The sequence below is a fragment of the Simochromis diagramma genome, unplaced genomic scaffold, assembly GCF_900408965.1.
Source record: "Simochromis diagramma unplaced genomic scaffold, fSimDia1.1 OVJJ01000387.1, whole genome shotgun sequence".
Classification (NCBI taxonomy): Eukaryota; Metazoa; Chordata; class Actinopteri; order Cichliformes; family Cichlidae; genus Simochromis; species Simochromis diagramma.
In genome coordinates this window covers 5,163,937-5,191,644 of record NW_024387152.1, presented here as the reverse complement: position 1 = coordinate 5,191,644, position 27,708 = coordinate 5,163,937, and the positions used below count along the sequence as shown (strand labels likewise).

The 27,708-nt window shown below is 40.8% G+C and overlaps 3 protein-coding genes across 3 annotated transcripts; all 3 read left to right on the top strand.

The window, feature by feature from the left end:
- Nucleotides 1-360: 360 nt before the first annotated feature.
- Nucleotides 361-12,763, top strand: exosc10 (exosome component 10). The gene is made up of 25 exons (XM_040047940.1): nt 361-562; nt 1,117-1,253; nt 3,635-3,758; nt 3,846-3,950; nt 4,139-4,298; nt 4,611-4,719; nt 4,813-4,888; nt 4,978-5,088; nt 5,214-5,357; nt 6,773-6,963; nt 7,074-7,230; nt 7,415-7,563; nt 7,729-7,779; nt 7,925-8,036; nt 8,185-8,232; nt 8,310-8,385; nt 8,485-8,585; nt 8,673-8,765; nt 8,858-8,926; nt 9,244-9,349; nt 9,436-9,509; nt 11,915-12,095; nt 12,220-12,284; nt 12,372-12,448; nt 12,541-12,763. Exons 1-25 carry the CDS (start codon nt 437-439, stop codon nt 12,569-12,571), a joined length of 2,673 nt encoding a protein of 890 aa, XP_039903874.1. The 5' UTR covers nt 361-436; the 3' UTR covers nt 12,572-12,763.
- A 6,831-nt stretch (nt 12,764-19,594) lies between these two features.
- srm (spermidine synthase) lies at nt 19,595-22,571 on the top strand. Its single transcript, XM_040047941.1, has 8 exons — nt 19,595-19,794; nt 20,109-20,229; nt 20,306-20,398; nt 20,486-20,639; nt 20,760-20,843; nt 21,050-21,195; nt 21,350-21,472; nt 21,577-22,571. The coding sequence occupies exons 1-8, from the start codon at nt 19,664-19,666 to the stop codon at nt 21,592-21,594; spliced, it is 870 nt and encodes a 289-aa protein (XP_039903875.1). The 5' UTR covers nt 19,595-19,663; the 3' UTR covers nt 21,595-22,571.
- Nucleotides 22,572-24,526: 1,955 nt separating this feature from the next.
- sst7 (somatostatin family member 7) lies at nt 24,527-26,336 on the top strand. Its single transcript, XM_040047942.1, has 2 exons — nt 24,527-25,242; nt 25,621-26,336. Exons 1-2 carry the CDS (start codon nt 25,138-25,140, stop codon nt 25,846-25,848), a joined length of 333 nt encoding a protein of 110 aa, XP_039903876.1. The 5' UTR covers nt 24,527-25,137; the 3' UTR covers nt 25,849-26,336.
- The last annotated feature ends 1,372 nt before the right edge of the window (nt 26,337-27,708 follow it).

Below are 27,708 nucleotides of genomic sequence, written 5' to 3'. Positions count from 1 at the left end.
AAACCACCTTTTAACGAGACGAAACCTCTGGCAGAATCAGGCTCGGGTAGGGGCAGGCATCTGCCACGATTTGTTTGGAGTGATGGGAGGAAGTCAGGAGAAAAGACACACTGTGGAGGAGAGCCAGACATTATTAATAGCTGTGGTGTGGTGTATAAACACAGAGTGTGAAAATAGATGAATGAAAAAGAAACGCTTCCCAGTGCATCGTGGGAAGCCCTCAGCAGTCTAAGCCTAGTGCAGCATAATTAAAGTAAAAATATGTGTGATCGTTTGCTTCGGCTGATGGTCTCTGATACGATCCGCCTGGTAGTGGCCCTTCCACCCCACACCGTTAGGTGGTGCTGTCTGTCCCTCGGCATTCCCAGTGGCCCAGAAGAATCATCGAAGAAACGAGTTGTTTCCTGCGTTACACATGTACATAGCACCAAATTAAATGATGGCTTCTTCAAAGAAGAAAGGTTTAAAGAGCAGTGGCCCTAAGGACAGTAATTTGGACACCAACGACGAGGACAAAACCGAATTGTGCCCCGGTTTCAGAGACGTGGACGCTTTCGTTAAAGTAAGTAAACAAATCCGGAGTTCATGCTAGCAGGCAAGAAAGCAACGTGGATGCCTGATAGCTGGTTGAAAACATCCACAGCAAGCTGTTGAGACAAGATGACTTTTATACAGGTGATTGTAAAGGTAAAGGTCGACGTTACGAGTCTGGAGTGTCTTTGCTAAATCGTTAGAAATGTGGAAGTCTGTAGTTAACAGTTATTATCATGCAGTGTTGCAAGTAACGGACGAAAAGTGATAGAAATCCAGTCCTAAAGTATCTCCTGGGACCAACCACATACTCTATTAAAGTCTTTGGTTAAATAGCCTCTGTTTATATAAAGTCAGCAGAGCCAGCAATGACAAAGTAAGAGCATTTTAAATTATTCAATAAGCACTATATCCATGCTGCTTTTCCCTGTGGATAAACCTTATTGTTCCCTCAATATGATGTAATAACAGTAACTAATAAGGAACAGCAGTGTTTCCGTGCCCTTTATTTTTAATTATAATCAATTTCAATATATTGAAAATGGCTTTAAACAGTAACTAACAGCTCAATCTTTTTCTCTACAGCATGGGTTTGGTGCTGTATTATCAGCCACCAAAGCATCTGCCGGCCTGCCTCAAGCTGGGGATGAATATGATTTCTATCGGAGCTTCCCGGGATTCCAGGAGTTCTGTGAAAGTCAAGGAGATAAGCTCCTGCACTGGTGAGAATATAGTGTGTTGTTGCATTATTTTATTTTTTTTAAATTCACAGATTCAACAATGCATTCAGTGAGTTGATCAGAATCAGAATACTTTATTGATCTCTGGGGGAAATTATGTTGATTACAGTGCTCCAGTACAAACAGTAACAAAAACAGACAATACAAGAAGTAAGACATAGCACAATATATGCATATGTATATATTGTGTAGTCCTGACAAACTATGTTGTTGAGGTTTGAGGCAACACTACAGTTTTGCAGCAGCACACTCCACTTATAATGAAAACCGAGCTTAATGATAATCAGACCACATGAATCTCTTAAACCATATCTGTATACCAAACATATATTAACTCATTTTAAAAAGTAATTTCCATCTATACTCACTTGCCTGTAAATGTATATTACATTTCCATCATTATTTTTAAAGTGTATTTTGCAAAAGTCTCAAGCCGCCCGTCATTTCATGTCAGTGCAGAAATTTACTGAAATATGCAAATGTAGATACAAATACAGTATAGAAGACAGAGACAGTTGGTACATTTCTAATGAGTTTGAAAGTCAACATTTGGTATGATCGTTTTTATCCTTCAACACAGCCTGAAATCTGTTAGGTAAGCTCTGTTATCATTTCTTTAAGTAGTCTTCGATAATGGTTCTCCAGGCTTCTTGGAAAACATTCAGGGCTCGTCTTTGGCTGCCCTGTTTCATGACAGAGGATCCACCATGTTTTTCAGGTGGCTGTAGACACTCAAGGTGTAAGACCTGTTGCCACTGATTTTCAATCCAGTTCTTGTGTAATTTGTCATATCTCACCCTTCCCTCCCTGTTTTCCTTAACAATGGCTTCCTGACAACCACCCTTCCACTGAGACAGTTTCTGATTACTTTAATACTCTTTACCTGTTGTACATAGTTTTTAATGCCTACCACTATTTCCTTGGGCCTCCGTTTTTCCAGTTTCATTTTTTTTTTTTAAACAACATACTCCACACCATGCCAGGGTATGCCAAATTTTCAGCTAATAGCTCAGTGGGAATCACATTGTTGGCGCAAAAATGCTATTTTTATGTCAGACATTTCGTTTCACGGGCATAAACTAGCGTTTTTCATAGATTCATCTAAAGAAATGAGACCAAAAGGATGTTTTTTAAGCAGGCTTCTAGTAGCAAAATGCCTAAAGATACAGTTGGCTGTTTGCCAAGCTATGTGTAGGCACAGCACTGGTTCATCGTTTCAGTTGGGTTTCAGCTTGCATGATTCATAGGTCAGTGTTAAGTGGCTTAAAAAATATTTCTCTGAACATGATCAGATACAAGTACTGGATTAAAAATCAGTAAAAAAAGCAACCAGTGTCCAAAAGCCTTTGAAATACTTCGAGAAAGCCTGGAGAGCTGTTGCTCAAGAGAAAAGCACTTTAAAAAAAATAGCAAGAAGGTCTGGCATCTTGGAAACGAAATACAAAAAAATGAACTCAAGACTTTTGCTCATACTCTACATGTACGTGTGATGCTTCTAGCAAACAAGATCGGTGATCGTTTGCTTCGGCTGATGGTGGGTTATAAACGTAACTGAAAGTAACACACCAGTATTAAGTTGTTATGTGTTGGGTTTGATATGTGTTTGGGATTAGTAGGATCTGTAGTATTTTACTGACTGATAGTTATCGCTTAGTCGCTCGCACTAATTAGAAATCTGCTGACATCTCAGTGCAAAAGAATGCACGAGGGCAGCTGTAGACACGATAACTGGCGCCTGATATCGGTCACGGCCACCTCAGTTCCTGCAAAACAAGCAACTCTCCCCACCTGTTTTAACCAATCAGACAGATGCACATTCTCAGATAAGACTTTGTGTAATGCCTAGATATCTCCTCTTTTTTGGGAAATTGGCTGCTGCTAACTGCTTGCAGACTGTTTTCTGAACAGAACAGATCCATAATCATCCAGTGCTTTAATAAATACACCAAAAGATGAAGTGTATCGACTGGTGATTCCTAAAAGTGGATAAACAATTGTGCGACATATGGCACTGGGACTTCTTACACAAGTAGAGCGAAAACACAGTGATAATTATAAATAATGCGGCATAACAAAAGATCTATCAGCCTTAGTAAGCGATCAGACCCATCCAGGATGCAGACGTGGCTGGCTGCCTTGTTATTAGAAACTCGTAATTGCTGGACTTCTAGATTAAAACACAAGGTAGCAGTTTTCAAACTAAACAGGGGTCAGCAAAGGTTTCCAGACGTCTCCCACGAGGCTTTAGTGCAGACGTACCCTTTGACACGCATGCTGATGAGTTGTTTTATTGAATAACTAACCTGTCACTAGCTGTGCATCAGTAATCAAAATGTAATCTTTTCACTGTGCCTCTGTGTTAGTATGAGTCAGATAATGCAGCACCATGGATGCAGATCTCACATGAGAGACCGGAACAAGCTGACAGGGCTGGAGGAGAGGTTCGACTTGGTCGTGGACTCAAATGACGTTATCCTCGAAAGAGTGGTATGACCCGCAGCTTTGGTGTCGAATGAGTTTCTACACGAAAAAGTCTTTGCAAAGTAACCCTGAGCTCTCATGTCTGATTTCCAGGGGATTCTTCTTGATGAAGCTGATGGGGTGAACAGGAGCCAGCAGCCTGTCATGCCTGCAGGGTTCCAGCCTCCAAAAGTTGTCGTTTCCAGCTGGAATCGCAAGGTTGGCTAATTAACCTCTCCGCTATTACACTGCAGATGCCAGTGTCTGCTCTGGGCCGAATTCAAGAAGAAACAATATGTGCCAGACCTGGCAGCCGTTTCTTTAATCTCACGCACACACAAAAAAAAGTTTTTTGAAAGTAGTACGTTTGTTCTACACTTTTTCTAAACAATGCTTTTATGGATCAGGGTTCCAGTCCTAGCAGTCGTTCCGAGACATTTCGACTGCTCCATGCCAAGAACATCACACGACCTCAGCTGAAATTCAAGGAAAAAGTTGACAACAGCAACACGCCTTTTATACCCAAGATCTTCATCAAGCCAAATGCAGTAAAGCCACTTCCATCTTGTAAGACATGCTTTTTACTCTCATATTCTTCCTCATCCTATTGTTTTCTCGTGTTAGCTTTTGATTACAATATAAACGCGTTGACGCAGGGATGTCAAACTCATTTTATACCACTGAAACTCTCATTTCTGTCAGTGAAAAGAAGTCTAACTATAAATGTAATGTCTTGATGCATGCTCCTAAAGGAAAAAAAAAAAGTCTAATTTTCCAAAGCCGTCCTGTGGGTGAGCTGATTCTCACCCCCAGGCCTTATGTTTGACACTCCTGCTTTAGCGTGTCAAACTTATTACCTTTCCTGTTCTCCATCCATAGATTTTACCAACAAACAAATGCGTAAAGAGAGGCCTGAGGACCTTGATGTCCCAGCTGCCCTGGCTGACTTCATCCACCAGCAAAGAACTCAGGAACATGTTGATGACATGTAAGCATTCTACCTTGTTTAATATACACATCATATCTTGTTCCATTTTTTATTTTTATTGTGCAACTATACTTGGGATTTTGATCCATGCAGGTTTGCACACCCATACCAATATGAACTGGACCATCTTACAATACCAGAAAATCTTCTGTCTAAGCCAGAACCTCAGGTAATACACTCATGTGTAATGTGTGATTCCTGTAATATGATGCTGTCACTGTTGGTTAGGCCTCTGTCTAATCTGTGGTTTCTTTTCAGATGCACAAACCAGTAGCTGAGACAAAGTTGTCATTTGTTGATACACTGGAGGATTTGGTAGCTCTAAATGAAAAGCTGTGCAAATTGTCTGAATTTGCAGTGGACCTGGAGGTACAGAGCTCATATTCATAGTGTTGGGGTCCCTGTAATGTAAACATTTTGCATCACAAATTTATTTATTTGGACATTTTCAGACAAATTTCACTGCTCACTTTCTTCTTTGTCCTTCATCGCAGCATCATTCCTACAGAAGTTTCCTCGGCCTCACCTGTCTGATGCAGATCTCCACCAGAGAGGAGGACTTCATCATCGACACCTTGGAGCTCCGCAGCGAGATGTACATCCTGAATGAGGCATTCACCGACCCCTCCATTGTCAAGGTAATGGAGACACTCCCCAATCATTTTCCCTCTGTATCCTGCTCTGCTCTATCAACAGCAGATGAGATTACATGTCTGGTTAGATTTGGTTTGAGGTGGGCAGCTGCACAGTCGGCGGCTGTTTTTAAAATTTTAATCTCAGTTCTGAATTCGTTACAGTGCAGTGGACAGGCATGACCTGTTGTTCTGGTACATGATCAGTGCAGCAGATAACTGGGGAAAAAATCTGTCTAAAGTGTGAAAATGTACTTTTTTGTGCTGCATACTCTGTGTTATGTCGTTCCAGCGGTTCAATGACAATTGCAGCACCAGTGTGTCATGCAGGTCAAGGGTTGCCTTTTACAGCTTTGGTAGCACTATGATGCATACAGTTAGGTTCAGCCAGTTAACATCCTTCTGGTGCCAATTTATTCCTGTGCAACTCAGTGAATTTCATGCATTCTGTTCATGAAGACTCTTTTACCCTTTGCTCAGCTCTTGTTATCAGTTTCTTTTTCTTTAAGTGTTTTTTCTTTTTAAACAGGCCCACACAAAGAGGCAGAAAAATAATTTACTGTCACACCAGCAGGCACCTTATGATCACCAGTTTGTTTGTAAAGCACCTTGAGGTGACTGCTGTAGGGATTCGGCGCTATATAAATAAAATTGAATTGACCTGATATGACTTTTGATTGGTTAAAAGTGCATGATTTGACACTAAGGTCATTCAAAAAGCCAAGTCCAGTTTACTGTATCTTGGGAAGAAATCATATACCTTGTTGGGATTTATAAATAGCTTATGAGCTCTATCAATAAAGTAATCATAAATGGGTTTACATACCAGTTTTTGGTGTTTGTACCTACATGTGAATGATTTCCCTGTAATGTGAAATACATATTTAAAGAGAAGCAGTCTGGTGGTCTAACTACTTGTCTTTCTGTTTTTTAAAGCCATTACTTTCCCACATCTCAGAACTGAAAATGCACTTAAAATAGCCCCAAGGGAGTATATCTTCCTTGGGGCTATATCTCATCATCTCCTTTTTGATATTACATGGAGGCCTTTTGGGGAAAAAAAGAATCTTCACCAGTGTAATGATTATAAGTTTGTAAAGTTAAAACCCCCCTGAGCCGGAATTTGTTTGAGGTGTCCTTATTATTTTCAAACACATCCGATAAAGTTGGCAAGCGTCCCGCGGTGTGTGTGGGAGCAGACATGACTCACTCACTGTAGGACACCTGTGAAAAAAGTGTGGTGCGTAGGCTTTAAACCACTGAAAGATTTGCGAAAATGATCCAAATGTTACATAGCATGTCTCCACTTTTTTTCAAAAGAAAATATATAGATATAAAATGAGTCTTAATTGTTTTTCTTTATTAAATAAGCTGGTTCTGCACCGGTGAGGTTTCAACACTTCATGGTTTTTTGTTCGTAGGTTTTTCACGGTGCAGATTCTGACATCGAATGGCTCCAGAGGGACTTTGGCTTGTATGTTGTCAACCTTTTTGACACACATCAGGCAAGCCGGGCTCTCAACCTGGCCAGGCATTCCCTCGACCACTTGCTAAAACACTTCTGCAACGTGGACTCTGACAAACGTTACCAGCTGGCTGACTGGAGGGTTCGGTATGGTGACTCCTGGTTATTGAATGCATAGTTTTATACTTTTCACTTAGCTTCAAGCGTTGTACGGTTGTTTTGGGGGAATTAAATATAGTCCACATTTGTCCACATAGCCCCTTGCCAGATGAGATGGTGCAGTATGCCCGGACAGACACCCACTACCTTCTTTATATCTACGACTGCGTGAGGGTACAGCTTCTCGACTTCAACCACGGACAGCCTGGTTTGCTGCAGAGTGTCTGGAACAAGAGCAGCAGCATTTCCCTCAAGGTGTGCACTTCATACACCATGAAGATTAAAGTGACACTTCCTTAATAGTCTTGTTCAATTCTAATAGTTCCATTGGAGTCTTTAATGCTTCCATAATTTTTACATTTCCACACCATGACCTCCCAAGATTTTCTGACATTTGTCACGATTCGCCATGTGCCCCCCCCCCTCTCTTCCCAAACAGAAATATGTGAAGCCTATCTACACAGAAGAGTCATATTTGGAGCTGCAGAGGAAGCAGAAAAAGTCTTTTAACACCCAGCAGCTCACTGCCTTCAGACTGCTGTTTGCCTGGAGGGACAAACTGGCCAGGCAGGAAGATGAAAGCACCGGGTAGGCTGCCTGGAAATGGATGGACTTCTTGTTCTGGAAATTTGCTGGAGCTTTTTTCTCCCTCTCTCTAGCTTATCCTTCCTGTCCAGCTACATATTACAGTCCAAATGATTTAGGGTTTGGAAGTCGTAACATGTTTTAATCCAGTGTTACCTGTGTGTTTAGATACGTCCTGCCCACTCACATGATGATCAAAATATCTGAGGAGTTGCCAAGGTAAGTTGACTATATTTCTCTTCTCTTTCCTCTTTTTTTTCTCCTTTTTCTTTTTTCCGGTTCTTGTTGTTTTCACTGTGGAGCAGATGAATTTAATGTTTTTATTCATAACCTCCAGCTCAGTATTTTGTCTTTACCTACTCAGGGAGCCTCAGGGCATCATTGCCTGCTGTAACCCCGTGCCCCCACTGGTGAGGCAGTACATCAATGAGCTCCATTTGTTAGTGCAGCAGGCCAGGGAAATGCCCCTCCTTAAGGTGAGGAAAGATGAGTGGCAGCAGGGGGGGGTGTTTTGGGGTTTTTTTCTCCCCTCTTGGTATTATAAGTTCAATGTTTGAGATGTCACTGATGATTTGAGGGACCAGGATCAGTCAAATATTGCAATATCTTTTGCATTTCACACAGGCTGAGATTGCAGCGCAGAAGAAGAAAGGACTCACGCCCATTAAAAAGGTTTGCTTAAATTCCAGTTGATTTTGGAGGTTGAATGACTGCAGGTGAAATGAATGTGGTTTTATATCATTTTCCAGCCTGAGGTCCCGTTATTTGGTCCCCATGATACATCCAGGGTTTCCGAGAGCGACCCCCCTCAAATTTCTGCTGATGGTAAGCTTCATGCTCGTGTGTGCTTTGCATCGCTCAAACGATAGCAGATTTCAGCCCATTAGGCTTTGTATTGATGCATCCATTCATTTATTTTTTCAGATCTGCCAGTTAAGCAGGGGATGCTGTTCTCAGAGGATGAGGACGTAGATGTACAGAAAGAAAGCGGTCTCGTGGCATCAGCTAAAATCACACTGTTTGAGGTGGAGATTAACATTTAGTTTATTCAGAGTGAGATGATTTGTGTGTAACTGTGGTGCGAAATGTGAGATCTCTGCTTTTTGTTAAAGGAGGTGGAAATAAAGGATGACCAGGAGTCAAGCTCAGCGGCTCAGATGAAAGCCAGACATATTATTGAGTCCTTTGAAAACCCCTTTAGAATGGTAAGAGGCAGGCAGTGATTTACCCTCGGTGCTGGTTGTGTGCCACCGAACTTGAGGTTCAGTATTCATTTGTCTTCCTTTTGGGATTTCAGTATTTACCCTCCACTGATGTGCACGTCAACAAAAATGCCAAGTTTGACCCGTCTTCAAAAATATTCGAGGTAATCAAAGAGCTCTATTCACTGATCCATATCCTGTTTTTTTTTGTTTTTTTTGTTTGGTTTTTTTTTTCGTTTTTCTTTTTTTCTTCTTTTTTTTTTTTTTTTTTTTTTTTTTTTTTCTTCATCTTTTTTTTTTTTTTTTTTTTCGTTTTTCTTTTTTCTTCTTCTTTGTCTTTTTTTTTCTTTTTTCTTCTTCTTTGTCTTTTTTTTTTTTTTTTTTTTTCTTCTTCTTTGTCTTTTTTTTTTTTTTTCTTTTTTTTTTTTTAAACCTCGTCCCTGTTTGAACATTCACAACTACAAACTTCTCACCTTGACAGATCAGTAAAAGGTGGAAACTACAGAGTGTTGAACAGCAACAGACTGAATTAGAGGCCAAGAAGAAAGCCAAGCAGGAAGCCAAAGAAATGGCAAAAAAGCAGACAGGTAACCGGGTTAATTTACTCTAAATTGATCATTTTCTTTCACCCATAATTCATGTTCCTCATTGTTTTTAATGTTGACTTCCATAGAGGAAAGGACAAAGGCTAAACAGAGTTATCAGGAGTCTCTCAAGAACGTCGCCACAGTTCGCCAGCAAGTAGCAGTGAGTCACTCACTTTCTGTTCCTGCCATTTTCTCTTTTCAACTTTAGATGGGCTTCGGTGTCCCTGTGGCGTGAGAGCTGAGTTATACTCGCTCAAGAACATGTTAAAGCCGCTACATTAATGGCCAGTTTAACCCTCTGCTCTGCCCCCCATTTTCTGATGATGCCTTTGGTTTTTCTGCACATAAATACAGTGACTCATAAGCGAGTAAAGCACTTTTACCAGTCTGCAGCACTGGCATTGAAGTGGCCTTTTAATATTTATGTCTGTCACATGATGTGTCTGGGGAAACAGAATCCGCAGCGGGGGACTAGAGCATTAAGAGACTCATCCTTTACTTATCACGTGATTTTTATTTTATTTTTTATTTTTTTTCCCCTCCCCTGGAGAGCGACAATAGCTCCTTTCTGCCCAAAAGCCCATCTACTGGGATTACTGCTTTACACCCACCTGGTTACTCATGCACAGTCTTTCCACCATAGTGCTTCCTCCTTCTTTTTTAAATACTCTGTCCCCTCTACCTTTCACCATCTGAGGCTTTGCCATCATTTGTTTGAGTGAACACTAATGGCGTGCACCAGACTAATCCTCTGTGTGATGACTGTTTCAGTGAAAACTTGGTTTTAAGGCACTCCCTGCTGAATTGGCACCCTCATATAAGCACGTTGGCACCATCTGGTGGCGTGCATCGTAGTCGGAGATGTTGGCAGCAACGCTTGAAAGTAACAGTCGTCAACTTGCCAACTTCAGCAGAACATTGGCAGTTTCGGCTAACTGTCAGTTTCAGCTGGCACTTGGGCAATGAAGTTTTCTTGTCTAATTACTAATTATTTGAAAGAAAGCTCAGTGATTTTCGGAAGCTCCTGCTGCTGTGATATAAATAATATTACAAAAGGGTTGTGCAGTGATTTGGTTGTTCACCAACAGTGGCATGAGAAAAATACAACTTGCTAGTGAGCAAAATGAAATGAGCTGAATAGACTAATTTTCTTGGGAAATAAAATATGCAAATTAACAGTTTAGCTTAAGGAAGCACTGCTGTAGCATTTTCAATGTAAACAGAAATGTGTGTTTTAGGTTATAAGGTAATTATTCACAATAATCTTTTCATTTTGTAAGCTTTAAATCCAAGTGTCCTGCTTCTTTGGAGTAAAAACAACGTATAATCTTCGTTGTAACATTATGTAATTCTCCAATCTTAATACAGCTGACTCGTAACAAGCAAACTGTCAGAAGACAGATTCTATGTAGGCTTGTATACACCATAAATATATACATTCACCAGGTACTACATTATGTACACCTTCCTAGCCCCCTTTTGCCTTCAGAACTGCCTCAACTCTTTTGTTATCCACCTTTTATTCAACAAGGTGCTGGAAATATTCCTCTTAGATTTTGGTGGCACAGCATAAATGCAGCTCAGCAGAGCGTTTAGAGCATGTTGCACTGTGAAGCTCGTGTTCCACCACATCCCAAAAGGATGTCATGTTGAACATCTGAGCTTTGTGACGTGCTGTGTTGTCCTGCTGGAAGCAGAAGAGAGTACAGTACGGTGATAAAGAGGTGGAGATAGTCAGCAGCAGTACTCAGGCTGTGGCATTTCAACCATGCTCAGCTGGTGGTACTCGTTTTCTTTCAGCTCCTCCCTTTAGTGGTTGTCACAGAGGATCTTCTGCGCAGCCTTATCCCTAGCACCTTATCACCTTATCCCTAGCATCTTCCTCTTTCACACAAAGAAGTGTACTCCATAGTGCCAATTCATGGTGGCAAATGGGGAGGGTTGTGTCAGGAAGCATCCAGAATAAAATCTTGGCCAAATTAAATATGCGGATCATCAACACAAGTGTGCCAAGAAAATGTTCCTCACTCCATTCCTCCATCAGAAGCCTGAAATGTTCATACAAAGGATGTGTGCTTTCATGTTGCTTACACCAAATTCTGACCCTACCATCTTAATGTCGAGGCAGAAATGAAGACCAGGCAGTCTTATTCTAATCTCCTGTTGTCCAGTTTTGGTGAGCCTCAGTGAATTGTAGCCAGTTTGCTGGTCTTCTGCTACTGAAGACCATCTGCCTAAAGATTCAACATACTGTGCTTTCAGAGATGCTCTTCTTTTGGTTGTAGCAAGTGGGGTTTTTTTTTTGTTTGTTTCTTTGGACTTTCTGTCAGCTCAAAGCAGTCTGGTCATTGGATATTTTTGCATAATTTGACCGTTCTCTGTGAAAAGTTTAAACAGCAAAACATTGAACTAAAAATCATCAGATATAGAATAAGGGGTCACATGCATTCAAGACTGGGGATAAACTCTAACTAGTTTGACAGTGTCTACATTTACAGAGGTGTTCATTAAAGTGATCATTCTTTGTATTTTACTGAATGCAGTGTTACTGACCTATTTAATTAGGAATCATCAAACGCCGGCGGAAAGAAAAGAGAGCGAGTCGACAGTGAGGTTGGAGACTTGACTCCCAAACCAAGCAAGAAGTTAATGAAATCTGCAGAGAAACCCCAGAAGACAGAAGTAACTCCTCAAGACAGCTTCAAGCCCTTTGACTACAGTCAGTCAGACCTCAAAGTCTTTGCTGGTACGCATATCATTTTTTTATTACACTGGGTGAAACCACGGCTTATTTTTCATTCATTTGCAGTTGTTTTAAAATCTAAAAAAAAAAACAATTTAAATTCTGTGCACTCTCTTTTCTTCTACAGGTAACACATCAAAGGATAACACACAGTTTGATCCAAACCGGCAAGCCCACGATTTTAAGAGAAAAGTATGGCTCTGTTAAAATAATTTATTAACCGAACCACATGCAAATATATTCATGTTTAATAATGAATTGCTACATTTTGTGTAACAGAAAACTCCTAAGGGACAGAAAAACAACACTGGTGCTGGCAACCGAAGTATGTCGTACCTGCCTGGAAAATCGGATCGGTAAATATATTCAGCGTACAGAGGTTTTTCTGGCCTTGCTAATTCAAACTCACAGAATATTAACCACTCTGTCCTTTTCTTCCCCCTTACAGAGGATTCCGGCACAACTGGCCCAAAAGATAGGCTGTCTTTGATGCTATTTTCTGTCTCCATTTTAAAACCTTTTCACCCTGCAGAAACAGTGTTTGTCTTTTTTTTGTCCTTGTTGTGCAGCCAAGTAAAATCCAGGATTTCAGAATTTAATGAATTTTGAATCAAAAAGTGTCTTTTTCTATCTGCGCACACTTCCTAATTAAAGATTGTTTTAGAAGTAAACCCTGCCTTATTTTTTTATTTGTGCAACAGTATTATGTAGAATTATCACTACCAACTCAGATATTAAAATAATAGTTAATAAATAGTTAATAAAATTGGTCATTATCCTTCTTAGCTTGTGTGGACTATGCTGCATGTGTTCTTTGAAGCACTAGTGTCAGCATCAATCTAGAGCTTTACTTCAAAAGTTCCCGAGCTTAGCTTCTTTATTAGATTTGATTTTACAAGTGTACAGTCTGCTGCAGTGATGCGGACGCTGCACCAGTCCATCATGGTGAAGAGGGAGCTGAGTGTAAAAGCGAAGCTCTCAATTTACCGGTCGATCTACGCCCCTACCCTCACCTATGGCCACGAGCTGTGGGTAGTGACCGAAAGAACGAGATCGCGGATACAAGCGGCAGAAATGAGCTTCCTCCGAAGGGTGGCTGGCCTCTCCCTTAGAGATAGGGTGAGAAGTTCGGCCATCCGGGAGGGGCTCAGAGTAGAGCAGCTGCTCCTCCACATCGAAAGGAGCCAGCTGAGGTGGTTCGGGCATCTGACAAGGATGCGCCTCCTGGGTGAGGTGTTCCGGGCATGTCCCACCGGGAGGAGGCCCTGGGGCAGTCCCAGGACACGCTGGAGAGATTATATCTCTCGGCTGGCCTGGGAACACCTTAGTGTTCCCCCGGATAAGCTGGAGGAGGTGGCTGGGGAGAGCGAGGTCTGGGCCTCTCTGCTTAGGCTGCTGCCCCCGCGACCCGGCCTCGGATAAAGCGGAAGAAGATGGATGGATGGATGGATGGATGGATGGAAGGAAGTGTGCAGTCATTTGTTAAGAATGAACTAAAAATGGTGGACACTAGTGTGCAAAAGTCTAGAGCCACACTTCATTTCTTCCTATTTTGCTTCCAAGTAGCCAAACTTTCTTGGTTTGTTTGGTTTTTTTTTTTTTTTTTTTTTTTTAAAGCTGTTTTGTTCAATAGTTCCCCAAGGTCTCTGAAGAGGGCAGCACTAATCGCTGCAGCGATTAGCACTGTTGCACCACAGCAAGAAAGCCTTGAGTTCAGCTAATTTCACTCAGCTGAAGCCTTTCTGTGTGGAGTTTTACATGTTCACCCTGTGTTTTGGGGGTTCTCTCCAGGTACTCTGGCTTCCTCTGGCAGTCCAAAGACATGCAGGTTGTGGGGTTAGGTTAGTTGGTGAATCGAAATTGTCCATAGTTGTGAATGTGAGTGCACATGGTTGTTTGTCTCTCTCTGTTAGCCCTGCTGCATCAGGCTGGCGACCTGTCCAGGGTATACCCTCCTCTTGCCCTATCGTAGCCCCCCTTCGATGCTGATAAGGTTAAGTGAATGGATCGTTCAATCTCTGAATGACTTTCTACGTTTTTCATTGGCTGTCATTGTCCATTTACAGTTCAGTCTTTGTACCTGACGGTTAAAGGAATATGTTTTATTTCTGGCTGTAAATCCACTTAACACTGGCCTATGACACATTCAAGCTTTAAGAAGTCACCCGTATATACATAACAGACAACTGACAAGAAACCTGACAAGTGAAACATGAAAGAAATTTCAGGCCTAAAAAAAAGAACTGTCTACAGCAGATGATGAGTATCTGAATGGCAGGTCCTTAAGAAATAGGAAAGCAATCCAGTAAAGACCTGAAACGGGACCTGAGATGCATCTGGACCTTCAGCTGATCCCTCTTCTCTTCACTGAACCCTCATCGAGAATGGTCTCAGTAGAAAGGTGACTGTCAAGAAGCCGTTCTTAAGGGAAACCGTGAGAAAAGGCTGAGTTATGTCAAATTATGCAAGAACTGGCCTGAAATGATCAGTTGACAGGTTTTATGGAGTGATGAATAAATATTTGAGCTTTTTGGTCCATATTGTCATCAGTATGTACAGAGGAGGTCAGGAGTGGGGTACAACAATGAATGTCTGCAGCCATCTGTTTAACAGATGGGCGATCATGGTTTCAAGCAGCATTTTGAGCCTGTGGTTTTGGGATCTTTTTAAAATGGATAAATGTGCAAAAATGGCATCAGATTTTGATCCACCAAGCAATACTACCTGGAAAGAATGTGGTTGGCTTGATTTTTCAGCATAATAGTGATCACAAACACTCAATGCAGCAGAACCATACGTGGATAGAGAAATAGACAGTAGGGCTGCCACAAATGATTATTTTGATAGTCGACTAGTCGCTGATTATTTTTGCGATTAGTCGACTAATCAGATCATGCATCCATTGGACGTAAAACATACAGCTTATTGCACCAGCATGCATCTGCTCTTTTAAAACTATCATTAGCTTACAGCTTTAAGTGTTTAAGGTATGTGCTAACTAAAAATAAAGACAAGATGAGAGTTTATTAAATTTTAATGACACTTGCAGATTGTTTCGATGGAGTTTAATCTGCTTGACATTTATTCAGCTGTGTAAAAACTCTAACTTTAATCTCAGCCAAACCGATTTAATCAGGAACCAATAAAATACTAAAAAAAAAAAAGCCAAACAATAACATTTTTAAGTTATCTAAGTGACTTATATATAATGTTTAACCTGAGTAGCGAAAGACGGCGGTGGGTTTGAAAATGATTTGCCGGGAGTCCGGTGTTCTCACCGGCTCTAGTGAGCCTTGCCCCCGGCTAGCTATCGAGCTAGCTGGTGGGTAACAGACGTCTCCGAAAACGTCGGAGCGCTTTTGAATATATGTGGTGTCTTGATAAACTGAGCAGATATTTGAGGTTTACACAGCTACATTCTCGCCTGAAAATATGTTAATCGTTTATTTTGTGACCCAGAAAGAATAATAAGAGTAATATTAAAACTGACTAGCTGCCGCCATTGTTGACAACTGAGCTGGGCCGCGCTATGAATTCTGGGACACAGCTTCTTCTTCTTCTTCGGGGTTTAACGGCAGCTGGCATCCTTGTACATGCAGTGCTGCCATCTTCTGTTTCAGTCCGTTATTACACTCTTAAATCCTACTATTTATTCCTGCGTCTTTTGGGATCTTACAAAGCCTCAAACGACGCGTCGACTATTAAATTAGTCGTCGACGATTTTAATAGTCAACGTAATTGTGACTAGTCGACTAATCGTGGCAGCCCTAATAGACAGTGAAACACTATTAGTCATGGATTGGCCTCCACGGAGCCCAGGCCCTGACGTCATTGAAGCAGTGTGGATCATCTTGACAAAGAATGCAACAAAAGCAGCCAACATCCAAAGAAGAGCTTTGAATGTCCTTCAAGAAGCCTGGAGAACAATTCCTGAAGACTACTTAAACAAATTACAAGACAGCTGCCTAAGATCAGGCTGTAAAAGAATAAAGGTGGTCATAACAAATATTGACTTTCAAGATTGTTAGAATTGCCCAGACTCTGTTTATGCCTTGTATTCTGTATTTCCATGGAGGCTTGCATATATTTCAATAAACTGTTCCACGACTCCTCAACAAATAAATTTGACTTCATTAAAGTTGTTTTACAGGTTTTACAAAATGTAAATATTGCAGTAAACAGTCCCATTACTGTTGCGTGACACTGAAAATTTGGGTTTATAACATGAATTAAGGTGAGCACACTTAACTTGTTTGCTGACTTAGTGCTTATTTTAACCTCTGGAAATAACAAACATTAGGGCCAACACTATGTAGAGAAGCACTGGGAAAAGAATATAATATCTACATCCATCTAATATATCTAATCAACCAATAACATGCCATGTAGACAAAGTCAAAAGAACCTGCTGAAGCTCAGACTGAGCATCAGGAAGAAAGATGATATGTAACTCTGAACATGGCGTGGTTGTTGGAGTCAGATGGGTTGTTCTGAGTTTCAAAAATTGGTGAATGGTGACTTAGAGGTGGTGTAATGGTGTGAAGGATATTTTATTGGCAGACTTTAGTAGAAGTTGTCCACCCCACAGTATAGCCATCTTCTCATGTCTTCTTCCAGCAGGATAACACACTATGTTCCAAAGCTCGAACTACTTTCTTGAACATGACACTTAGTTCATTGTACTCAAATCACAAGATCTCAGTCCAAGAAAGGACCTGTGGGATGATGTGGAATGGAAGATTAACCTCAGAGTAATATTTCCAAGCATGGTTGAATCTGCGCTGCAAAGAAAGCAGCTCTGAAAGCAAAAGAGGATCCAGCTTCATAGTACCAAGGTGTGCCTAATGAAATGGCCAGTGAGCCTTTACAGATTCTGTGCTTGTCACAAAAAACTTAGTTACAAATGATTGCGAGAAGATGTCAAATTTGACGCAAGGGGGCCTTTCATTAATGTCTGACTGGCGGTCCCAAGCTTTACATTGAGAGTCAAGTAAAAATTCACCACATGGCCCAAATGGAAAAAATAAATAATAAAATAACTGCTGTTTTTCATTTTCAGCACAATGAATCTTATGTTTCACTAACAGCAGGCTTTGATACGACATCTAGTACTATGTCTTGTCCTATTAGCTGTGTTTTAGTTGGCCTGCACCATTAAAAATGCTTTATTGGTAACAGACTGCAAGCAATATGTTTGCGCTGCACCTTTGGATCACATGGACTTAAGGTTACAAACTTTAATATGATTGTGATCTTAGCTTTCATTTTTCGTTGCTTGCCCCTTCAAGTTTGAATTGTTTGCTCCCCTTTAGCATATTTTACTTTCTGTTGAGCAATGACAGGTTCTTGTTTAAACAGATACAAACATACTTTCACAGGAAACTAAATAAAACGCCTCTGCCTGTGTGAATTTCAGGTTTGTGTTTGAGGATTAGAGTATGAGGATTAGATTTCCATTTTTCTGCCAGCAGCCATTGAGGTGCCTTTTTTTTATTTAGCTTTGAACTTTTTTGTAAATTTTCTTGGCTTACCTAGACAAGTTTGAATTGTGTGCTCAGCTAACTTTTGCCTTTGGGTATAACACTCTGTCATGGAGATACTGAGCCTAATGTAAACAGACTAAGAGTGCACTGTTGCCTTGTGCAGTATAACAGCTGAGATCTGTCCTCACAGTCCATTTAGAGTGGCCGTTCTGATGTCGAACTGGAATGTCTGGAATTGCAGATATTGACATTTCAGTCTGAGACAATCGTTTTACTGTTTTAAACTCAAATGCTATTGAAATTAATCCAAGTAAGTAACTAACATCATTTCTGGTTAGATTGGGGTTAGGATTAGGGTTTGGGTTGGTCTGAGACTTACTAAGAAAAATACCTCCAAACTGACCAGTTTTTGTTCAGTCACAGCAAATTAAATAAATAAATAAATAAATAAAAATACAAATTCTGTGTCAGACACAAGTTTCCATAGTCAGCCGGTCATATGCAGGTATGTTGATATATAAATAAACATGATGTAAATTTACTGTTTAAGCTTTGGTGCTCTTGTGCAGTATGTCTTCTGTATTAAAGTCTAAGTTTGAAAGAAACAAAACAATAAAAGGAAATAAATATTTCTTGTATGTCTTTGCATGACAGTGAACCATACTCTAAAAGGTGGGTGTTGCTACAACGAGGCTACAAATTCTAAAACATAGATTTTAACACAGGCATCTTCAACCCAGCAGGACAGAAGATCTAAACTTAACACAAAAAGTAACAAAATTCATGTTTGGTCAATTATTACTCTATTGTAACGATGCTTCTTTACAATAAATCTTATACCGTTGGAAACCAGGTTTTTATTTTTCCTTAAACGGTGCCACCTTTGTAAGGAAAATTTCATTTGTGGGTTGCGCCTATGAAAAAATTCCATATTTTCTCCGTGAATGTCAAACACCTTGTTTGGTGTCGTCTGTGCCGAATTGGATGATTACAGTCGAAACAGTCGAAACAAGACACACTGACAATTTAACAATTTATTGATTGAACAAACAGGGGCCTCTGTTGCATGTGGAAGAACCACAAACAGCTGCAATGGCTTGCCACCTCCTCCTCATGCTGGTTACCAACTTGGTCAGCACCCCTTTCCTTCAACCACTATTTGTCACAAGACAGCCAATGTGGTTGTGTTGGCTGTTAAGCCTTCAATGTCTTGTTTATATAACTAAGTTCATGTAACTGCCAAAGTTTAGAGGCAGTTGCCCAAGAGAGTGAACAGTGTTTAGAGTTGTTTGTTGTTGTTGTTTTATTCTTATTTTATGCAGTCATTTGTGTGAAGTTAGCTCTGTCACAATTAGAATATGAGTGAATTGAATCTTGGCTAAGACAAGTTTTCTCTCTGTAATGTTTGACTGACACAATCCGAAAGTTAGATTGAAAAAAGCTTCAGAGCACAGTTATTACTTTACAGTGTTTCGTTTTACAGGCAGAAATGAACCAAACTCAGACCTTTGACCACTTTTGCATTTGCTCAAAAGGTTTTGGGTGGAGTACTACTTTTTTTTTCACGCACGCTCATTCAAAGGAGTTTTAGAATGTATCTTCACTGTTAAATGTTCTTATTAATCTTATTTTAATAAACAACACTGTCATACGCAAAACTAGGGTGGCACTAGGGGTGTAAGAGATCATTTTAGGGTGGCACATGCCACCCCATGCCACCCTTCAAGATCCGCCCCTGGAAAGTACTCGTGAACATAACAACTGACTGTTAAATTTCCTTGAAACTATCACACAGGCATACACTTGTCTCCCGCACCCTGGTGTCCAAACTCACGGGTGTGTTCACACGCCAACTTGGTTGCGCTTCACGTGGGCTGCTCAGCTCGTGCATACAGGGCCGTGCGGCCGATGTGAAGTCAAACAAACTATACGAGAGACCCTGCCACGCAATTGGTTAGCGTCGTGAAGACCCAGCTACGTCAGCGCCCTCCCATTCGCTTTAAGAAGAGGGCGTCAAGTCTCGCGGTTAGGCAATGTGTTTGTCGTCACTCTTCACTGCCACGCTTCCAAACACGTTAGGCAGCTGTCATGGACCACATTAAAGATGGATGGTTTACAGAGTCTTGTACGCTATGGCCAGGGCAAGCAATGAGTCTCCAAGTAGAGGAGGTCCTCTACCACAAGAAATCCAAATTTCAAGATGTTATGGTTTTCAAGAGGTGAGAACAGTGAGGCTAACTTCACTTAGCTAACGCTGCTAGCTGTTAGCTGTGCTCGCACTGAATGAGCAACCTAGAGCATGATTTTTTTCCCAGATGGTTGAAAGATACGACGTTTTTTAAGCTTGGCTCGTGATTTGCATGTCATTGAAACTTTAGTGTAAACTTTAAGGGTAACGCTAGATTCATTTAAGTCGCGGTACATGTATTTGTTTAATGGTACTAAGCATGTGGTTACACATCTGAATCCTACGGAAGCTCTTATGTAAAAGTGATCCTGTTGCCTCATGCTGTGCTGTAATGCTACTTTCCAGCAAAACCTACGGAAATGTGCTGGTGCTGGATGGAGTGATCCAGTGCACAGAGAGGGACGAGTTTGCCTATCAGGAAATGATTGCAAACCTTCCCCTGTGTAGCCATCCTTGTCCTAAGAAGGTATTTCTGGTAAATGTGAAACAACAGTACATTCGGGATATTTCCAGCTGTGACTGTTATATTTGCATTTTCACAGGTGCTCATCATTGGTGGCGGAGACGGGGGTGTGCTAAGGGAAGTGGTGAAGCATCCGCTGGTGGAATCAGCGGTTCTTTGTGAGATAGATGAGGTAGGAGCAACAACTCTGTTAATTTATGATGTAGGGATTGTCCTCTCTGCTGCCTTTGATGACATTTTTATGTTGTCTTCTCTTTAGGATGTGATTAATGTGTCAAAGAAGTTCCTGCCAGGGATGGCCAAAGGGTTTTTCAGTCCCAAGCTCACCCTCCACATTGGTGATGGCTTTGAATTCATGAAGCAGAATCAGGACGCCTTTGACATAATAATAACAGATTCATCAGACCCAGTGGGTAGGTGCTGCTTAAAGTCCCACAATCCTTGTGTGCCCAAAGAACTAATCAAACAACACAAATACGGGACACGCTTTAAGGAGGCAGTCTCAATTAGAATCTCTTTAATCGTTATTTCAGGACCTGCTGAGAGCTTGTTCAAGGAGTCTTACTACCAGCTGATGAAGGCAGCATTGAGAAGTGGTGGAATTATTTGTTCCCAGGGTAAGTTTATATTTCACTGGACTTGTGCATTAAAAGCTGGCTAATAAGTAACATTTTGAGTCTGCTGAAGATGTTACTGTTATTCAGTTAGTGAATGGATTACTTTCTGTTGAGTTGTTCCCTTCAGATTGAGTAATGCCAAAAGATGGGAAAGTAACACTTTCCCCCCCCCCCCTCTCCCCGCCTCTTGCTTTTGTAACTGACAGGAGAGTGTCAGTGGCTCCATTTGGAGCTGATAAAGGAGATGCAGACCTTCTGCAAAACCCTATTCCCTGTGGTGGACTACGCCTACAGCACCATTCCAACTTATCCCAGTGGCCAAATTGGATTCATGCTCTGCAGTAAAAATCCTGTAGGTGTTAAACTGTCATTCTCAGTTTGTCATCCACCACACTTCCCCAAGTGTTCTTGGATTGCCTAATAAAATAAAATAAAATAAAATGCAGAAATGTTCCATAGCATAACAGTTTCTCCCTGATCATCCTTGTGCCTTGTTTGTTTTTTAGGAAACAAATTTCAGGGAACCAGTGAAAGCACTGTCAAAAGAAGAGAAGGAAAGTATGAGCCTTAAATATTACAACCCTGAAATTCACAAAGCGTCGTTCGTTCTCCCAGAGTTTGCAAGAAAGGTAAGTTGGTTTCAAATTTTAATAGTCTGTCCCACACTTGGGAGTGCAATCCACACAATGCCGAGGGGTATTTTCTGCATTTCACCTGGTGTCTTGTCTGACAGGTGCTCAGAGAAGCATGACCAGCAGCAAAGGGCCATGTGCATCCTTCAGCCAACCCTTAGAACATGGATAAACAACCTTTTTCGATGGCTTCTTGAACTCTACGTAGTTAAACGTCGTCATCCCAAGATTTTCAGTTCAGAGAAAATATTGATTTTGAGCCGGTCTTGCACACTCTTGTGTTGTCTTTCAGTACTTCATGTAATTGTCTTATCTGCATTTTGTGAAGCAAACCTAACCTCATTCTGAAATGTTGTTTTTGTTTTTAATTCTGTTTACTGTAAAACAATAAATTACACATAGCACAACATGTGTAATTGTTACATGGCGTATAGGAACCGATCTACCATTTACAGGTCAAGTGAATAATACTTTGGCAGGTGGCTTCAATTTTATTGTGTCTGATTGGTGTATGTAATCCTCTACTGCACATTTATTTTGTGACCTTTTATTATTTTGATATCTTGTCACAATCATGGTTCAGAATACTGTCCACTACACAGAAACCCTATAGTGCCTGAAACTGGTTGCGCATAACCTACCAGTCTTATGGTCTCCTACTCAGAAGCTAAATGGAAAAAGATCCCTTTAAACAAAACAAAAAAGCACCTAATTGGTTTAGTTAAGGCTCAGCTTTGAGCGTCAGTTATCGAATACTGTAAAGAGATCACATTACATGCAAACTTAGAAATGTTACCAGAGCTGTCCAGTCCACGAATAGTCTTAACATATGAATTCATTATGCAGTTATAGCATGCAGTATTGGGTCTTGATTACTAGGGTGTACTGTGTAAGAGTCTGACTGCAGGATGTGAGATCGTTTCTTTAAATGGAAATGTAATAGTTCAGTGATTTGAGCTAATGTAAGACATGATTTACTGTTAGCTATGGCTACCTTGACTCTTTACTGGGACATGTTGTTATACCTGAATGAATGAATTTGTCTTTTTTATAAGAATCATGAACTGTAATAAACTGGTAACGCAAAATTAATGGATCAATGGCTGGGTTATGTTTTGTTTTTCGAGGTCTGCATTTTCCAACCACGCTTTCAAGGTGCCGTTTGCTGCAAATGGTGAGCAGGATCTGGGAGCAGTGTAGTGTTGAGACACGTGCAGCTTTGGTATTCAGGCACCAGGTGGCATCCTCGAATCTTTTATGTTTTAGGCCTGTCTCCGCGTTGGAATTATACTGGTGAAATTCTTTGAATTAGAGTAAAAAGCAGTCGGGCCCTCTGAGCTATTTGGTGTTTCATGATGGGAAGTGTCACTGTGGAACTTACCATTCAGTTGCGTCAACTCAAACTACTGTGCAAAAGCTCAGTCTTCACCAATATTTTTTTCATTTTTTATTATAATGGGACCAACCTGCAGTTCAGTGCTATGTTGTCACGCTGCTTTTACACAGGAGCTGTGCCCATAGCTGGATGATAAAGATAATTTGTGCTTGTGAGTGTTAATACTGTAATATAGGAAATGAAGCACATCTCTATGGGCTTGTGTTAGCACCAATGAAGCGACAGCCATGAATTTTTAATTTGACTGGGTTTTAATCTCCATACCACAGGAACAAAACTTGGGAATACAATAGACTGACATTAAAATTTATTTCTTCTACAGCTAAATTGGTGGCTTGTTTCCACGTGTACAGATTCACCTGTTTGTTTGATAACAAAAGCATAAAACCCTTATATGATCTGTGAGTCACTTAATTCTCAGCCATCTATTTCAGTTACTTGTTGAGGTGGTGACTCAACAACACGTAATAATGAAAATGGAGATTTTAATGTACATTAATGCAATCTTGGAGCACCTATAGTAGTCGCTGGGGGTTCCTTAAGTGTTTGAAGTCTCTTGCAGTGTCATCTGCAGATCCCTTTAAGCTGACGTTGCTGTATATTCCTCAAACACACTGAACTGCCAATATAACAATTTTTAACAGTCAGCTAATCTTTGGATTTGCTTTGGGCCAGCTTCAGATCTGCAGAAATCAACCCAGAGACTGTTGTGGAAGCATGAGAAATCCATTTGAACATATCAAACGAGGCATACGGGAATACGAGCGCCGCATGTTCCCTGCCAGCAGCAAAACAGTGAATCCTGTAAACTCAACTTAATTGTGCTTTTTCATGAAACGTCTCACAGGTTGACAGCAGATTCTCACACACTTTGAAACAATGTCATCTCAGACAAGAAAGCATAATTAACTTCAGTGAGACATTTACCTCGTACACATTTTAAATATATATAGTATTAAATGTTTTGTTTTTTTTGTTAAGCCATAAAATACAGTTTATAGTGTTCTTTGGTAAATAAGTTTATGTTATGTCACTATATTAGACCTATAAAATATTACTTTTTATGTAAGCAAACTTGATTAGTAGTTAAACCTGTGTAAAGAGTTGAGGAATTAATTTTTACTTATAATGTAAGTTAATGGTATTGTGTAGAAAACCTCAGTGGCAGTTTTAGAATCCGTTTCTTGTGCAGTGCGTCTGGTATCCATTGTGAAGCAAAGGACATTAATTCGTTTTCGATTCAGAGACGCCACATGCATCAAATCACGGGGCCCATGTTAATGCAAAGATAACCACAAGATCCTTATGGATCGGCACTAAACTACTGAACACTGCTGCTTCCTTTTTAACAGCTATGCTAACTCCACGAGATTGGTGATGTGCATTTCCTGAAGAGATTTCGGCGAGTCAGTGCGAGTGTCAGACCGTTCAATTGCAATCTGCAGGTGTCAAAGAGGCATATAGAAGCAATATGACAGGAATAGGATTTTGCCCGGGGTAGGGTGCCAAACAGCGGCCTGTGTTGGGAGTGGAAGATAAGCTGGCTCATGGTCAATTTGTATCTCTTTTAGATCTACTTTGACTCCTGCTACAGGGAAATGTGGCCGCTTTATTTAAGTGCTAAAAATGGTTCAGGCATATCCGTTGGTATCACACTTTAGATGAGCTGTGGAATTGTCCGTCCACCTGTCTGACAGGTATTCTCTGAGATTGTCTATCGTAACTGCGAACGCATTAGTTGATGTCAAAACCTGGTAACGGGCGATTGACGTCGTCGTGCGCTGCAGATGTTTCCTCCCGATGAATCACATGTACGCAAGCCATCTCACAATTTGTCAAAAAGGTTAACTTTTAAACGGTTCCATTTGTTGTGTCCTGACCTCTTCATCTCTCCTCCTCTTTCATGCTCTCCTACACACCCCCAACGACATCCACACACGCGCGCACACCCTCCACCCTCCACCCTCCGTCATACACCCACCACCCTCTACGTCAGTGGCAAACACGAAGGGGGTAGAGGCGTATAAAAGAGTGAGGGGCTTTAGAGGTAGAGCTGAAGAAACATCAAATCTTCTGAGCAGCTGCCACCAACTGCACTCCACTTTTTTCTTCCCCACCGTTCTTCTCTGGATCTCCGGCTAGTCTGAGCTGCTCAGACTCTCCTGCTCAGACACACACACACAGACACACACAGCCACACTGTCTTTGTGAGCCTCCTGCTCCTGTGACTGTAGCTCTGGTCGGTCACCTGCACTCCTGTCACAGCATGCAGCTCCTGGTGGTGTTAGCAGCTCTCATGGGGGTTGTGTTCAGCGTTAGAGCAGCTGCCGTGCTTCCTGTGGAGGATAGGAGCCCCATCCATGTGAACAGGGTGAGGAGATTGTTCGTATTGCTCATATTAGTTTGATGGTATTTTTTTTTATGACTTTGAGGTGTAATTATCAATAAATGTATCCAGTTACTACATGGGAAATAGTTTGAATGATTCGAATTTTGAAAACAAAAATGTAACTTACAATAAAACAAAATCTGTGGTTATGTAAATAAATAGTAAGATATTTAAAAATGGCTTTTTAAAAATTGAATTAAAACTGCTTTTAACTGACATGATTAATATTGTCAGTATATATAATTTAAAATGGGAAAAGTATTAATGATCTGTGAGCATCACAGACAAGTGTTTTAAAGTCACACTTCCATGATTTTTCCTCCGTGATAATATTATCTCTACTTTCTGATTCCTGGTTAGGAGCTGAGCAAAGAACGCAAGGAGCTGATCCTAAAGCTGGTGTCTGGCTTGTTGGATGGAGCTCTGGACACGAACATGCTGCCGGGAGAAGCGACACCTGTGGAGCTTGAGGAGCCGCTGGAGTCTCGTCTGGAGGAGAGAGCTGTGTATAACAGGCTATCGCTTCCCCAGCGTGACCGCAAAGCTCCCTGTAAAAACTTCTTCTGGAAAACTTTCACCTCCTGCTAACAGTGCCCAAAAAAAAACCCCACTCGGCTCCGCCTGCCTCCGGTACTCCTTCTGTTCCAGCTCTACATAAACTGTGGTAGACCTCAGCTATACATATCATCTACACCTGTCACACATGCAACATCGATGGACTTCACTGAGACAGTGTGTCTGTTTGAATATTAATTATTTATGTATCTATTTATGTATACAATGTATGTAACAGTTTCTTTCAGGGTCAACAATAAAGCATGGATATAATATTTAAAATGGTGATAACAGTTAATTACTTTTTGTTTTTTGAAGGTCAAATTTTCCTTCTCCTGCTTCTGTAAAACAAATGCAAAGGCAGATTTCTTAGAAGTGTTGTAGCTGTGTTTTTCTTTGCGACTAAAATAATCGAAATATTTCACGGCTTTCCTGTGTGCGAATATTTTTCTTTCTAAGAAACATTAAGGCGCAGCTGTGCCCTGTGGATACGGAACTTCTTTTTCAAAAGCACATCAAACATTATTTTCTTTTAAGTCTTTCTACTTTACCGGCATACACACAATAATAACCAGGGGCAGCAATACTGCTACAAAGACCGGATTTTCTATAACTATGAAGCATTAAAAAAGGAATAAACTGCCCCCTTTTCTTTTTAAATTAATAGCCTTTTACTCATCTATAAATAAAACTATACCGTAAGTGAATTAAGTCAAAGTAGCTTGAGTATTAGTCCTTATTAATTCCTCACCACAGGTTGAGGGAGACGCTTCAGTGACTTATCACAGATCGTTAAACATGTCAGCATAATAGGAAAGTATATAAATCAGAAGCTCCTCCCGTGTTCACACAATCATGATACTCTGTTTCAGAATATTATGAGCAAAGTGGGGGGAAAAGGAGAACGGCTGTCAAAGCACATCAACAAAAAACAATAAATGAAGGAAATAAATGAAAAGAGCGTAAAGTCAATATAAGCAAGAAAAATCATGTTGCACTGATGACAGTCTGACCTCAGCGTTTAATAGAAAAAGCCCAGAAAAGGCTTTGGTTGCATGTTAAGATAATGAAGCGAGACCTCCATCAACCTGCTAATACTCTCTCTGATTCTGACTCCCAGTCAGCTGCACGCCTGCCCAGTTCTCAATCAGTCCTGCTACAACTGCTCCACACCCTCCAGCCCTTCAGGCACGCTCAACCACCGTAAAATGAGTTTTTCTTAACCACTTATTTAGGGAAAAAGTGAAGTTGGTGCTGGCCGCAATCAAATATCGACTTCCAACTCGGGCCCACGGCCCCTATTAGCGAACTGATGGATTTCCTGTGATAAATGACATGCAGGTGAAATGTCCTGCTGTTCGCGCCCGTTCAAGCGAACCGTTTATTTTCACACGTGAATAAATGAACAATCATAAAAACGGAGCAACAAAAACAAACAGTTTAAGAGAGCACTGCTGAATAATGCAACAATCACAGGAGAACCTTTTGATGATTATTATGTTCGCCCGCTCAAGGGTTTTAAAATTAACTGCCCTGGCTTTTCCTTTAAGTTTTGCCAACTTGTTAAACTCTGATGCTGATCACATCGAGCTGTCTGTTACATAAATGATAAAACTGTAAGCATGAGGAATACTTTAGTTGCTGTGGTTCTGTATTCAAATTTGAGACTTGGCTGGTAGAAAATGGCACATTAGCAGCACAAAGTACATATGAAGGATCAAAACAACATTTACCCAACTAACCCACGGAGAATGGGCCGTTTGAACTTCTCTGCCAGCAGTAATTATTGCTCAATGCTTAGCAGAGTTTTACACTCACTAACATAAATGAGAGACTTAAATGAAAAACGGCAATTCCTAAATTTCATTACTCCACAGTCCACAGAAATCCTGA

What these genes read in the sequence shown, in the direction of transcription:
- exosc10 (XM_040047940.1), top strand. Translation starts at nt 437, where the DNA reads ATGATGGCTTCTTCAAAGAAGAAAGGTTTAAAGAGCAGTGGCCCTAAG. An exon ending in GCAGCAGCATTTCCCTCAAG is followed by an intron (nt 7,231 to 7,414) that starts GTGTGCACTTCA and finishes CTTCCCAAACAG; the next exon opens with AAATATGTGAAGCCTATCTA. An exon ending in TTGAAAACCCCTTTAGAATG is followed by an intron (nt 8,766 to 8,857) that starts GTAAGAGGCAGG and finishes TTGGGATTTCAG; the next exon opens with TATTTACCCTCCACTGATGT.
- srm (XM_040047941.1), top strand. Translation starts at nt 19,664, where the DNA reads ATGGACCACATTAAAGATGGATGGTTTACAGAGTCTTGTACGCTATGG. An exon ending in TTCTTTGTGAGATAGATGAG is followed by an intron (nt 20,399 to 20,485) that starts GTAGGAGCAACA and finishes TCTTCTCTTTAG; the next exon opens with GATGTGATTAATGTGTCAAA. An exon ending in TGCTCTGCAGTAAAAATCCT is followed by an intron (nt 21,196 to 21,349) that starts GTAGGTGTTAAA and finishes TTTGTTTTTTAG; the next exon opens with GAAACAAATTTCAGGGAACC.
- sst7 (XM_040047942.1), top strand. Translation starts at nt 25,138, where the DNA reads ATGCAGCTCCTGGTGGTGTTAGCAGCTCTCATGGGGGTTGTGTTCAGC. An exon ending in GCCCCATCCATGTGAACAGG is followed by an intron (nt 25,243 to 25,620) that starts GTGAGGAGATTG and finishes ATTCCTGGTTAG; the next exon opens with GAGCTGAGCAAAGAACGCAA.